Source organism: Apiospora aurea (assembly GCF_038362705.1).
Source record: "Apiospora aurea strain CBS 24483 chromosome Unknown utg000007l_segment0_segment0, whole genome shotgun sequence".
Lineage (NCBI taxonomy): Eukaryota > Fungi > Ascomycota > Sordariomycetes > Amphisphaeriales > Apiosporaceae > Apiospora > Apiospora aurea.
Genome location: NW_027117394.1, coordinates 3,631,061 through 3,645,657, shown reverse-complemented (window position 1 = coordinate 3,645,657; position 14,597 = coordinate 3,631,061). Strand labels below are relative to the sequence as shown.

Here is a 14,597-nt window from a genome sequence, read left to right as displayed (position 1 = left end):
CTCTGGCCTGCTACTACAGCTACCCCAGCGCCAAGGACCCCGGGATCGCCGGAAACGCCTTGGCGGCAGCTGCTACCACACAAGTGCCGGGTAAAGGCAGAGGTAGCGTGGTGCAGCTGACGGGCCTCGCGGATTTGGGAACTGAACCCCCGGATTCTTCAGGGGTAGAAGAATTCGCCACCGTGGGCTGTTGGGGTCGTCCCTTGGCCAGGTCCTCGCGGTGTCGTAAGACGGGCCCGAGGAGGTGGGCTGATTGGCACAGGTTCGCGAAGGATCCACCGGTATTGGTCATCGACGACGACGAAGACCCTTCTGTCGACTTCGACGTTGATGAGCTCGACGACATGACGAACAGGGCCTCGTTCACCCCGATCGTGCCCAGCTCCCACGCGGCGTCGGGGGGGGGGAGCAGCTCCCCCGGATGGGGTTCAGGGGCTGCTAGGGGCATACCATGGATGCCTTGATGGGCTAGACTGTGAACACACGGCACAAGTTTGCTTTCAGTAAGTACTTCTTCGTATTATTTGTCTCCCTTCGCATAGTTGATCTTATGTAAGTTGGTAGTAAGAAGATGAATGTGATTTTATTAACAAATATGTAAAACATTACGTACCGGTCCAGGATAACCACCGCCCACCAGGCCCTCCGTTCCTCCTCTCGCGCGGTCCAGGTCGCGGGGCTCTGGAACATCTGGGGGCAGTGCTCCCGGTCGTGGAAGCTCATCATGATGCCCATGCGGGCAGCGTGACCGGCGCCGAGATAGGCCGCCGGGTAGATGCCATGGGCAAGCCTCATAGGTGGCCACGAGGATAGTGGCCTGGAGCAGGGCGAGGGATGGGAGACATCTTATCTCGACCTTCACCAGACTCTCCTTGGCGGACAGATACAACGGGCATTCAGCCGCGGCCGGTTGCTGTTGGTCAGGGGTAGCGGGAGGTCTTGTTGTGATCAGGTGCATGCACACCAGCAATAGCGCAAACCTGGAGCCTGTTCTCTGGTTCTGCTGTTGCGTAAGAGTCCGATAGAGCTGCTTCTTGCTGAGAATGGGCAGCCAGCGGTGGACAGTGGCAAAATATCGATCGACTATCTCCTGCCTCGCTTCCGGCACCTCGGCATCTAGACTACCCCATAGCTCGTCCAGCAGCAGCGAGCTAGACGAAGCACGTTGGAGGGAGACGGTAGGCGATGATGGCAGGCGCGGCGCGCTATTCTCAGGATCGAGAAAGTACAGCGCGGGGACGACAATGACGTTGGTCTCCTTCCGCCGGCCCGCCTGCAAAGATAGAACCGCTGCCGAGCCGCCATCACCATCGCCGCCCGTTCGCGACGGTCTAAAAATAGTAGCGGCAGTAGCAGTGGCCCCTGAGATGTGATCGTCGGACGACGTTTTGCACGCCCGTGCAGGGTACGAGCAGTCTTTGTCAAGACGGATACACTTTTATCAAGACCAGAGCGTAAGTTGGCGTTTCCACTTGGCACATTTTCCCTATTCGCAGGAGCCACCACACAGCTTTTTGGAATAAGAAAACGTCCTTACAAGGGAGCAGGATGGCACCTCCTTGGTACATCTCCGCTTCGGTCGTCTGATGAAGAGATTCGATGAGCGAGCGGGTACGGACGGGTTTCACCGAGGCCGATTTCATGACTAAAGCACGTAGCCGCCGCGCCGCAACGTACCTGCAAGCATGGCAAGCGAATCGAGCCTTTTTATCCGACGACTTTCTCCTTGCTCCTTGTTTTGCACCAAAAAGGCTGTCTAGCAAACAGATGCCAAGGCAGTCTGGCAAGACAAAATGTTGTGGTTGTGTTTCCCGCGTACGGCTTTCTGGAATTCGAAAGACTTGGTAGAATGTATCAGGCAGTTCCTGGCGACGAGTTTGCCCTTCTTAGCCAGAAACAAAGCGAGAAACAAGTGAAGTTCCAGCTTGAGTAATCCGACTTCAGTCAAGCCAGAGCAGCGTTGGGTGCAGGTTTGCTATTTGTGTTTCTGCCGATGAGCAAGCCCTCAGGTCTGGTACCTAGTGGTGCTTCGAGGATGTGCGCAAGGAGAATAGCCGCTCATCGTCCGCTGGCTGGTGTGTTGTCAGCTGCAACTGTCCGCTCTGACAGCAGCTTGGCCTCTCCAGAAAGTCTGAAAGTCTGAACTCTGGGCCCCTCCGGCTGGGCCACCAGTCTCTGCGTAGCAGCAGCCAGCACCACGGTATCAGTGTATCACTGCTATCAGACCATCTTTTTGCATGCAGCTAAAACCCCGCACGAACTGCACTCGGATGTCTGGAACTTGGGCATCTTGGGGAAAAGCTGAGATCGCATTGGCCTGTTCATGGGTTTGGGCTTTTTTTTTTTTTTGGTTCTAATGTAACCCCTCGTGTCTGTCGCCCTCTGTGTTGCCCCCTTGGGTTGGTTGGTGGTCCTGCATGTCTGCATGCATACTTTATGGCGACACATTCCACATTCCCATGGCACCCCCGAGAATTGTCCAGCCCGTTGTGTTGGTCAGAGAAATACAGCGAAATACGGGGATAATGTCGTGAACTCGTAGTCATAGGTGCAAGCCGCGCGTTATTCCCTCTCTTCTCTCTTGCTCGTGTCCAGAGTGATGCCACTTGATCGTGACGCCGGAAAGACGCATAGGCAAATGCGTACGGAGTATTTCTTTCCCGTTGACCTTTCGAAAGCGCTCGCGTATTCTTTCGTCCTTATCTCCCGCGGCACCGGCCCCCTTCCCCTAGCCCCGTCTAGTGCGGCGACAAAAGAAAGTTAAGTTGAACAATTTCAGGACAATTTCGTGGGCGTCACGTCAGCGGTTTATCCAAGCCCCCAAAGCTGAAGCTGGGACACAAATCTAACGGGCGCCGTTTGTGCTCTTTCTCTGCTTCTTTCCCTGACCGTCCCCTACCGTCCTAAACCTAAGCAAACCAGCCGGGCCAGTAGCGTGGGAAGCTATCGAAAGGCTTGCCCCATCGGGCCTGGAGCGTTCTATGATCGATGGCTGCGGGCTTGCAGCCAATGCCAAAAGTCCAGCCAAGGGGTAAATGAGGGGGGCAGTGAGGGAGCCGGGAGGGAGACTTTTTTGCTTCAGAGCGTCAGGCAAGGTAATACAAACATAATGGACACCCAATGGGAGGCCATCGTACAGTCCTATTACCCCCCACCGGTGAGCTCCATGGCTTTATCATTAATAAAGAATTGCCCATCTCCCCAACAATGCCTGCTAGGGATTCCCTTCCTAGCCTTCCCCCGCCGCGCCTAGGGGCCAATGGGCCTGGCCTCGCAGATTTCGGGGCGATACGGCAGAGGGGTGTGGGAAAGGGCGCAGCGTTACGATCGTACCACATCACCAGCATCAAACTCAATTGCTGCCGCGGCGTCGAAACGTCCCTCGACCGAACTTCGACCAGCTCTGTCTACGTACGACGAAGCGGGCAACACCGTCTGCATCTGATCTAGCGGGGGAGAGAGACGGGGAGAGACAAGGGAAAGAAAGCGATGCCAAGTAGTGAAGTACCACTACCACTAGCGCTATACATATAACTGGAAGATAGAGCCGGTCCCAACTCTGCTCGGCTGCCAGCTAGCCTGACTCTTCTAGACCAACCTAGAGGTTGCTGCGAACCTGAACTGAAGCATCACCTACTGTCCAGCACTGGTCCAGTCCAGTCCCCAGTCTACACAGCACGCTACGCACGCTACTGGCCGCATGCACACACACACACACACACACACACATGCCTTGGCCCGCTTGGACGAACTTGGACATCGCTGCTACCATCGATCGCTCTGTTATCAAAAAAAAAACTGCCGCACCGTTGGGTAGCCACACATTTCCGTCTCAACCACACCAAGCTCGTAGGGAGAACGTTATTTTGGAAACGGATATCATAGGCTGCTCTTGGGACAGCTAGCCGAAGCCAGGCCTTGAATGCGACAGGCCTGTCTGCATTAGTCTCGCAGCGCTGGGCCTGCCGGTTTGGCTGATCAATAGATAAAAAAAGCCAACACCTCCCGCGACGTCCTTCCCTGCCTCGTTTATTATTCTGCTCGATTGATTCTCCAGTGCCGGTTGTCGTCTGTCAATAGTGCCCTGTCCTTGAGTCGTCGCACCGTCACACTAGACAAATAAAACAGCACCCATTGCCTGCCATCCGACCATCCCAGCCCACCCATCCCGCAATATCACTATCAATCCGCCGGGAGACTGGTTGCCTGAAGTGTATACTTACAGCACATCATCTCTTGGGCAACCCGAGAAACAAGAATCCATTCTGCACATCACCTCCCCATCCCACACAACACACACACACACACACACGCACACGCATACTCAAGGCTTGCATCATAATCTCCTTACTGGTACCCGAATCGACCTTACTTTGTCGGTGTGGGGATCTACATCAAAATCGTGATTGCGGCCGCGTCACCTCCTGCTACCACCCTCTGCCACGTGCGGGCACGAGTTGCTGCCCTCTGAAACTGGCCCATATCCGGATGCCCACCAGCCAGTACCGCCCAATACCCAATAGGGGATCGACAGGGCAGAGCAATCAACGCGCGACTTGTTCTAGCCTACTTCCACCAGTCGAAATAGAGAGTTAGCTGGTTAGGGAGACGGAAGGAATAAGTGGGAGAGACCTAGAGGGAGTTCCAGATCGAATCGCACAACAAAGTACTTAACCCAAGGACCTTTCAGCCCGCCCCCCCCCGTCACACACGCAGCATAGGCACAGAGACCAGGCCACACACATTTACACACACACGCACCACGCATACATACAGCATTAGACGTACCCCCAGGGCTATCACGTCACCGCCGAGAGCTGGACAACTTATTATTCCCTTACTTATTATTATTATCGTCCGCTCCTCCTCTTGGCGAGAAATAAGACGTGAAGGAAATCTACCTCATACCTACCTTTTTACCCCCAAAAGTACCCTTTATCGTTGCATGACATACATCCATCCCAACTGCTACTCCTTCCACTACTACTACTACTACTACTACTACCACCACCACCTCTTACCACTTACCACGACAACAAGACACATTCCTGGCCTCAGCCACATACCAGTCCATTGTCACCGGCATATAACGACGAAACCACATCTCCTCCGATGCGCTCGCCAATAGTACTTTTAGGACCACGCAGCAGACTAGAGTATCTTGTAACTACAACCACAGCTACTACTACTCAACAACAACAAATAACAACCAACTCTTCTTCCACTACTACCACAACAACATCAACGTCACCGCATAACATCGTCAGCAACCATGTACAGCGGCACGCTTGAATCGCACCTGGGCCACGTCGCCCAGCAGCAACATAACCACCAACACGGCGACTTCGTCCTGCAGAAGTACCTCCTCCTGCAGAACCAGCACGACGAGCTGCAGCAGCACATGCACGAGCTGTGCCCGCTCTACACGGCCGCCAACGCGTCCTCGACGGCCGTGACCTCGCCCTCGACCTCGCCGACCCGGATGCTGAACCCGCGCTCCTCCAACTCGTCCATCAGCAGCGCCAGCAGCACCGGCTCCCTGTCGCCGCCCCCCGCGCTCGCGCCAGCACCGCCGACGCTCCTCCATCCCGCCCGCGAGCAACAGCCACAGCAGCGGCGTGTGCGGGGTCTACTCCCAACTGGCCCCCGTCCTCGACGAGGAGGTCATGCACGAGATGGCGGCCGACGAGCAGATGCTCTGCGACGTCAACGAGGGCATCAAGCGCGCCCTCACCGAGCTCCTCAACTGCGACAAGGTGCGCCAGGACCGCGCGATGCGGTCCTGGGTGCAGACCCGCCTGATGGACACGGAGCGCGAGCTGCGCACGGGACGGCGCCGGAGGAGCAACGGCGGGCCCGTCGACTATTGAATCTGCCTTTGGGCACTTACAAGTATTGAAAGTTGATCACTTTCCGTCTTTCTTCCAAGGCTTTTTTTTATTTTAATTGGAGAGTCTCCATTTCCTGCTTTAGGACCCCGCGCGTGCGTGGGGAGTGGGAAAAAATATTGGACAGAGATGATCTGCATCACACACAGACGCAGGGAGGGAGGGAAAAAAAGTGGTTGGCTGGTTTTGATGACGACGAACCATTCCACTCGGCCTGCCCGGTGACATAATTAATCAGGAGAGGGAACAGAGTTATCGTGAGATGGGCTTTCCCTCACCGCGCGTACCTTTCGACAATGGTTGGTCACGAACCTACCACGGAGACTTTATAGGGAAACAAGACTGCAATGGATATGGCAGCAATGGACGGGTTCGGAAGAGAGAGAAAAAAAAATCATTATGGGTTAGGCCTTCTCAGGGCTTTGCTTGATAGCGCATGCATAGCGCAACGGCGGCATTTACGGGAAGAGGCTGGCGACGATCTTTTGGCTGGCCCCCCGGTTGGTGTTTATTCGCGCCTCCTGGAACGGAGGAGCAATCTATCTACCGGTCGCGCTTCTTTGGGAGCGCAACATGATGGGGGGAGGTGATTGGCGGTTTATTTGGCGTGGCGTTTCAACGGGCGCTTGCTTGATGGGCTAGCACGCAGCAGCAGCAGCAGCAGCAGCATTCAGGAATGATTCTTTTTTTTATTTGTCATCTTCAACAAACAGCATTTTCACGATTTGTTGGTATTTTCACATACCCAACTTTGGGACGGGGAGAGCAAAAAGCATAGAGCGGGCAAGAGCGAAGATGAAGACACTGGATGGCGACACCACCGCCCGCAGCCGCATGGGAGATAGGCCATGGGCAACGATGATACCACAACAACATACTTAATACCTACCAAAAATACCAATTGACGAAGATTCAATGTTCATTCTCTCTGTACCTCGCTGATCATCGTGATATCCACCATCTGAATATTATTGTTTGTATCCATCCGATATGCTCTGCCTAGTCAGTTTCGCTAGATGATCGGCGACTAGTTCGTGATGGTGTCTTAACATTATTCAACTAGAACAGGACCAAACTTGCCAAGTTCGGCTCTGCACCACAAAGGACTCCTGGACATTATCGCCACCCGTTTGGTATGTCTGTGGATGTCGGCCGGTGCCGAGTTGCCATACACTTGGATCCCGATAGTGTTTTTTTTTTTTTGTTCGTTTTCGCCTTGCCTTGCCTTGCCTTGACGGTTGCAGCTGCGCAACCCACCAGGATGCCTGATCGGACCTTCAGCTCCCAAGCCACACACACTCTCTCCAAATAAGCGCAACGGGCACACACTAAGACAAAACTACATCATGTTGTACTACCTACTTATCCTTAGATCGCCTTGAAGCCTGGTTCCTTGGCCCAGCTGGGGGAATCGATCATGGGGGGGGGGTTGCTTCGCTGTTGACGTAAGTTTTGGAAAGTTAAGATGTGAAAGGCCAAGGGAATATTTTTAGATCGAGATTATATCCATGTGTCTGTCTATCAGTGTCCCCAGAAAACAAGTCGGTCACTTTTCATATTTCTTTTTAGCCCTTCAACGATTATGTTTCAGAAGATTTACAGTTGAGACAGACGTTGCGTTCAGGGAATCAGGCCTGAGTTAAAAAAAAAAAACCTTTCAGGGACCGAGACGTCTATCTTCTGGGGAAAAGACATTGATGATGTCAGTTGATAAGCGTGATGTGCCACGAACGACCAAGAACCCCCCCCGATCCCAGAGGAATGAATGAATGGGTTGCATAGCCTCCTTCCTGGAGGTGCTGATGATGGATGCTTTGTTGGATTTTTTTTTCTGATATCGAGATCACTGATGAATGCAGACGGTACCTTGCCGTCTTGCCGTCTTGCTGGGTTCCTCCTGCTAGTTGTACGGGATGTGGCTGGTGGGGAGTGACGGAAGCGCTGGGGGAATGATCTTTGAATACGTGACAGTCCAACCCTGTGCGCTTTCCTCGATGCACCGAACATCGCCCATCGACCGTTCCTGAAAACCTAAACACCGTATCCCGTTACATCATCGCCTTGGAGTGGGAAAAGACGACCCAAGCACGTTCTGGTTCCATGCCACAACTGATCACTGCATGCGCGCATTGTCACGAGACGGACACGGCAGTCCTTTGTCGGGGGACGTTGGTGGTATGTACACATGTACTTGCATTGCCTACCCGCAGATCATATAACGCCACCATAATAACCCGGAGCTCTGGCTCCAGCATATGGATGCAGGTTAGGGTGTCATTCCGGGCACTGTTGAAATCACCATCGACCAATCCGAAGCGACTGCGACTGAATTGCGCAATTCTTGAGAAATGAATGACAGAACTGACTGCCAGCCCGCGATCGAGAGGAGAGCCTGATGCAACCGGAACGAAAGTGCCGCTCGCTGCCTTTCAGTCAAACGATACCAACAAACATAACATGCCTGTATCTTCTTCCGCTTGGCTGCATACGTGTTTGGCCCCCGATCCCCCCCTCTTCTGATCTCTCCAGCTTATCTCCTCCTCCAATCGCAGCAGGCGGGCAGGTAAGGCGCCATCGCGCGCATCGCAACAAGTCTGTACACCTAGACGCGGACATAGGCGTCCGGCGTGGGGTCACACTTGGCAGCTTGTATTCTCTGTCTGGCCCTTCCTTCCCGTATGTATGACTGTCGATCACCATCTCGGGATGCATGCATGAATGGCAGAATGAACGGTTGTTGCGCTTCGGAGGAGCCAGTCCTTCAGCCCCCCCAAGACAACAAGCCCTGGAAGGCGTTGTTGCTGCTTACTAGCAAAGCATCCTCATCTCAGTATGATATCATCTGTGATAGCTTCACCCCCTTACGCCCGTGCATTTTGAGAGAGGGTTCGGTCGTTTCGTTTTCAAGGGGGGGATATGGGATCTGCCCACAGCGAACCAACCAACAGACCGATCCATCCCCATCAATTTGGCATGTCTTACAAACCTGGCGCTACTGGGTGCCATGTCATCGGTTTCGGGGTCGAGTGACCGTCCATCCATCCAAGGAAAAAGAAAGAACTAGCCTTGCCTCGTTGTCTCTAGGTATTCTCCCCATTTCCAAATAGCGCTTCAGCCCTATTGGCATCCGGAGTTCCCCGGACAGCAAGGAAATATATAATTGTCAGGGTTGGCGATAAGCTCTAAACGGCCGTCAAGATGCTAAACTTCACAACGCTGTTCTGTTGCCCGGTTGGGGACAGTGGTATGGAACGTGATTTCAGCATGCCGTTGACGGGACTGGTGTTATCGAAGCCTACTTGGCCGGCTCCGATGTACGTCGACAGCCATCACCAGTCAAATCGTGATGAGGACAGATCCGGTAGGCGAAGTTGGATGTTGGTTCCATTTCTAACGCTCTAGGCATAGGAGTATAGATGCTTCGGTGGTATCGGTAAGTGTGTATAGTATTTCCCAAGACATGTCTAATTTTCACAGCAGATGATTGGTTCCTCCCAACCAGTATCACATTGGTATAGCGTCTCTTTTCTCTTTTTTGAATTTACGGGGGCATACCGCCCATGTCCAGCATATGTCCCATCTTCTCGATCTGTATTTTGGTTTGTTGTTAGTGAAATGGACATGTGGATAAATGTAACGTGGAAGAAACTCACCTTTGTCCGCAGATAGCCCTCAACCTCCTGGCTCCGGAACCCCTCCCCCTTCTTCCCCTTCCAGCTAAGCGGCACCATAGCCACGCGCTCCACGACGCGGACCTCGCGGTTCGGCCCCTCGACGGCGCGGATCTTGTCCGGGTTGTTGGTCAGCAGGCGCACCTGGTCCTGGCCGAGGTCGCGCAGCATCGCCGTGGCGAGGCCGTACGACCGCGCGTCGGCCGGGTGCCGCAGCAGCAGGTTCGCCTCGACCGTGTCGCTGCCCAGGTCCTGCAGGTTGTACGCCTTGAGCTTCTCGCCCAGGCCGATGCCGCGGCCCTCCTGGCGCAGGTAGATGATGATTCCGCCGTGCTGCGCCTGCGCCGGCAGCGACATGAGCCGCGCCGCCTCGTCCAGCTGCTCGCCGCAGTCGCACCGCGCCGACCACGCCGTCTCGCCCGTGTAGCACTCCGAGTGTATGCGGACCAGCGGCGCCGAGTGCGGTTGTTGCTGTTGCAGTTGCTGTTGTAACTGTGACGTCTCCTCCCCCTTCGTTGTCTGTTCTACTCCTCCTTCTACTCCTGCCGGATGCGACGAGCTGCTGCTACCACCACCCGGCAACGCCATGCCGCTCTGCGTCCGGCCGGGGAACAGCCGCCCCGTGTAGGCGCCGCGCACCATGCGGTCCATCTCGGTCTCGCCCTCGCGGGGCGCGTCGAGCGAGCGGGAGCGGATGTGGGGGCCGAAGACGATGGCGAGGTGCTCCTTGGCGTCGACGTTGTTGGTGTAGAGGTGCAGGAACATCTCGGTGCCCGCGACGGTCGGGATGCGGGCGCGCACGACGCACTGGACCTCGGGCAAGGTCTCGAGCAGGCGCGGGCGCTTCTTGCCGCAGCTCTCGCCCCGGGCCGAGTCGACGGGCACGCCCCGCGGCGGCGCCTGCTCCGAGGTGGGCGTTGCGATGCCCGGGGTCGAGGGGGGCGTGAATTGGGGCGAGAGCAGGGACGGGGGCGGCGGTTGCTCGTTGCTCGGGGTCGTGGCGCCGGTCGTCGTCGCGTGCGTGGAGGGCGCCGAGGTCGGCGCGCCGGAAGTCTGGGGGTTGGCGGCGGCGGCGGCCAATGACGAAATGTTGAGCAGGTCGCTCCTCAGCTTGTGGTCGCCTTCATGGTCCGAGACTACCGGCTGTGTCTTCGGCGAGTAGAAGGAGGGCAGCTGTTCCGTCGGCGTGGCCACGTGTTGTTCTCGTTGTTGCCCCTGCTGCCCAGCCTGGCCAGCGTCCTTCCCTGAATCCATTGGTCCTTCAATGGCTGTAGAATGCGCATGCGACAAGGCCTCCTTCTTGCACTGGCCAAAGGGAGGGTTATGGGCAATGGGGTGATTTTGTTGGGAGTTCCGGATGGCGGCGGGCATTCGGCTTCGGGAATGGCGGGGTTCTTCTTTCTGGGGGAGAGAGTCTGGGCTGGTAGTGGGGTGGGTGACAGACAGACAGACAGGCCTGGATCTAACGACTCTCTCACTTCTAGGGAATTGGCTTGAGTCGGGTATGGATGTAGGTAGGTAGATGATCTAATTGAAAGGACAAGATAGTAATAATGAGAATAACCGGAAAGAGAACATATGTACACATCCAAGGGGACTTCGCATAGGAAAGATACTGTTTATACTGGTCATGGAAGGGTGAGGAAGATTCGTTCCAGCGATTGACGACCCTCCAACCTTAGCCTCTTTCCGCTTGGCCTGGGGCGGCCCTGGTCCTGCTTCAGGGACCCTTCAGTTCCCTGTCGGCGGACCCGTTTTGTCCCATTTTAGGTTACGGGCGATTGATCAATCATTAGCTCATCACGCGTGTCAGTATCGCGCCGACATTAGTCAGCTTACACATGCTGAGACACGGCCAGTCCATCCGTCAAGGGGAATTGGTATCGACAATTTCTATCAATTGATGTCTATTTCTTGGTCTTGGTCTTGGTCGTGTTCTGTTTCTAGAGTAAGCATCTGTTTGAATAACAGGCTGTCGGTATTACCGATGGGATGGACAACTTGGCTGGAACGGTGACCGTCTCGTCGCAAGGTATTCACCTCGGACGATCACGCCTGCCAGCCTGTTTCTGATCACCAAGTGGCTGTTTGACCCGGCAAACTGCAAACTCCTTTTATTTCTTCGCGGCCAAAATAGCTGCCACCTTCTTGACGTTCTCGGCGTCGGACAGATCGATAGGCTCCTGCCCGCGGCCCATCTGCTGGATCTGCACCACCGCCGAGCCCACGCGGGCCCACGCATCGTCCTCGCCCATGGCGTACTTCATGATGCCCGACACCTTGCCCGAGAGCAGCTTGTTGGCCAGGTCCGGCTCCTGGCACGCGGCGCGCCCGATGCCGAGGCCGTCGATGCCCGTCTTCAGCACCGCGACCATGCCCGCCGCCGTCTTGAGCCCGCCCGTCGTGTAGATCTTGGTCGTCTTGACCCTCTTCGCGATCTGCTCCGAGAACTCGAGGAAGTACGCCTCGCGCGCCCGCGTGCTCTCGCGCCGGTACATCTGCCCTATGGCCTCGTACGTGCCGCCGCTCGTCTCGACATAATCAAAACCGGCCTTCTCGAGGGCCTCGCACAGCAGCGTCGCCTCGTCGGACGTGAACCCGCGCTCCTGGAACTCGACCGAGTTGATCTTGATGCCGAGCACGAAGTCCTTGGAGACCTTCTCCTTGATGGCCGCCGTCACTTCGAGGATGATCCGCATGCGGTTCTCGAGGCTGCCGCCGTACTCGTCCGTCCGGCGGTTGCTCGTCAGGCTCAGGAACTGCGCGAGCAGGTACCCGTGCGCGCCGTGCAGCTGGATGCCGTCGAACCCGGCCTTCTCGAGGAACTCGGCCGCGTGCGCGAACGCCCTTACGATTTCTCGGATGTCGTCGTGCGTCGCGGCGCGCGGGACGCCAAACGTCTTGCCCATGGCGGGCGCGACCAGCTGCACGTCGCTCGCGCTGATGGGGCTCATGGTCACGGTGGTCTGGCGGCCCGCGTGGCCGACCTGCGCGACCATGAGGCTGCCGTGCTCCTTGCCCGCCGCGGCGAGCTGCTGGAACATCTCGAAACGGGGGCCGGAGAAGGGGGCGTCGACGGGGATGATGGGGTTGCCGGGCGACTCGAGGTGCTCGTGGTCGATCATGACGTTGCCCGTCACCAGCTGGCCCCAGCCGCCCGCGGCCCAGCGCCGGTACAGCGTCACGAGCTCCGGCAGGGGGATGCCGCTGGCCTCGCGGTCCGTCTCCGAGTAGGTGGACAGACGCTCGCTCATGGCGGCGTTCACTGTCGGCAAGGCGCCCGCATCAGTACATTGTTTCCCTAGGTAGGTACAAGATACACAGAAGATAAACCACACAGAGAGCTTGGGTCTTCAAGTATAGTTGGGAGTGCGTTTGGTTGGTACTAACTCAGAGGGTTCGGGGCGACCCGGCCGGAGAAGGGGAACTTGATCGGCTGCCGCAGCGGCGCCAGGTCCGTAGGCTCCGACTCGAACCGAGGCGGCTCGACTGTCTGTTCGGGAGACATGATGTGCGGATCAAGATCTTATTTCTCTGGTGATGGTAATGTGGTGTCGTTTATCCGGGTAGAATGGGAACCGTACACACCGACTCTTCACAAAGGCGCGTTCAGCTGGCGAATGTCCAGAGTAATATAAGCAAGCAGCCGGATACTCAGCTGAACACTCGATGCAATATGGATTTGTCAGAGCTGAGCATTATAGCAATTTAAATCGGAACAACAGACACACCGCGGGGGGACTAAGCCCATCGCGATTATTTATATCTCACACATCCACTCGGACCGTTTTGTTAACAAACCGCCCCCATCTATCCGCTGGTGAGCAGCATGCATATCTGCTCCATTAATCGCCAGGAACAGAAGCAGGCAGCTACAGACCTCCGGGCTGCCGTGCCGGAGGGGGGCGCCTTTGGTAGCCACCCACGCTTTTCTCACAGTGCCTAACATACGACTGTAGCGCGACTCGATATCGCGGCCGGCGACTTCCCAAAATAGAAAAGGCCCTCAACCAGGACACACTTGGCCCTCCTCCACGCGCATAGAATGGTAGGTATATCCTAAAGAATCATGCATTGTTACTTAGCCTAGGTTTTCGAACCCTTGTTCACGTTCACCGCAAAGGGCGGAGCTGTTAGTCTCGGCCGCTAACGTGTTACCAGGAGGGGAGGGGGCCGAGGAAAGAGGTGTGCTGGCAAAGGCCGGACCGGACACACAGGGGCCTCTGATTTCAAAGCAAGGTCGGAGATAGTACGTAGAGCAAAGTGGAATTTTTGAAAAGGTGACTCGTTGCCGAGGCGTAAAAGTAAAAGTAAAAGTAGGGTAGGGAAATAGGTATCCATCTTCAAGTGGGGGATGAAGCCAACTCGGGCTAGACCACCGGCCGGGCGATCACAGCAGATCAGCCAATCCTCCTCGTCCATCCACCGGCGTTGTCGATATCTACGGCGCCGTTGTACATAGCGTGCCGGGCCATCACATAGTGAAGTCAGGTCAGAATAAGACATATACTTAAGTTTTTCATGTCCGTCGCGTCCGTCAACTCGTTGACTCGTGAAGACGCTCACTCGTCAGCCCGGTTACCGATGAAACATACATATCCAATCACACTTGAATCTATAAATTTTCCGCCCCATGATCACCGCCTGAAGTTCAATCCGGTCCGCTCCAGACCTCGCTACGATTGTCGGTGCATAACGAGCAGATTATTTGCAAATGCAAAGAGACAATGACTCATTGGCCGCCTCTAAAAATAGGAGCTTTTCCCCTGGTGAGCCAGATGCATTTGACCATCTCTCCTCGTAACTCCAGCAGGGTATGATGGGGGACTACGTAGGAAGCTGTGCCTCACGGATGCATTCCCCATAAAGAGCTGAAGTCCATGTCCGTCTTCCATGGCGAAGAACTGGACATGGAGGAGCATGTGTTTGGACTTCCCGTTCTGTGGCTAGACCGATTTGGTACAGTCATTGAGGCTACCATGCATACTGACCTGGGATAAGAATCCTTCGCTTGTAAGGGAATGGCTGTCATACAGAT

General features: G+C 55.7%; 4 protein-coding genes across 4 annotated transcripts; 1 reads left to right on the top strand and 3 right to left on the bottom strand.

Annotated features, from left to right (window-relative positions):
- Window positions 1–19: 19 nt before the first annotated feature.
- On the bottom strand, window positions 20–2,289 carry PG986_011418 (uncharacterized protein; the record flags this gene model as incomplete). Its single annotated transcript, XM_066847640.1, has 4 exons — window positions 20–473; window positions 614–817; window positions 888–1,331; window positions 2,258–2,289. 4 exons carry the CDS (start codon window positions 2,287–2,289, stop codon window positions 20–22), a joined length of 1,134 nt encoding a protein of 377 aa, XP_066697131.1.
- Window positions 2,290–5,272: 2,983 nt separating this feature from the next.
- On the top strand, window positions 5,273–5,870 carry PG986_011417 (uncharacterized protein; the record flags this gene model as incomplete). Its single annotated transcript, XM_066847639.1, has 2 exons — window positions 5,273–5,541; window positions 5,606–5,870. The coding sequence occupies 2 exons, from the start codon at window positions 5,273–5,275 to the stop codon at window positions 5,868–5,870; spliced, it is 534 nt and encodes a 177-aa protein (XP_066697130.1).
- Window positions 5,871–9,429: 3,559 nt separating this feature from the next.
- PG986_011416 (GTP cyclohydrolase-2) lies at window positions 9,430–10,930 on the bottom strand (the record flags this gene model as incomplete). The annotated part of the gene is made up of 2 exons (XM_066847638.1): window positions 9,430–9,477; window positions 9,542–10,930. The coding sequence occupies 2 exons, from the start codon at window positions 10,928–10,930 to the stop codon at window positions 9,430–9,432; spliced, it is 1,437 nt and encodes a 478-aa protein (XP_066697129.1).
- Window positions 10,931–11,673: 743 nt separating this feature from the next.
- Window positions 11,674–13,067, bottom strand: PG986_011415 (uncharacterized protein; the record flags this gene model as incomplete). The annotated part of the gene is made up of 2 exons (XM_066847637.1): window positions 11,674–12,860; window positions 12,950–13,067. 2 exons carry the CDS (start codon window positions 13,065–13,067, stop codon window positions 11,674–11,676), a joined length of 1,305 nt encoding a protein of 434 aa, XP_066697128.1.
- Between the last annotated feature and the right edge of the window lie 1,530 nt (window positions 13,068–14,597).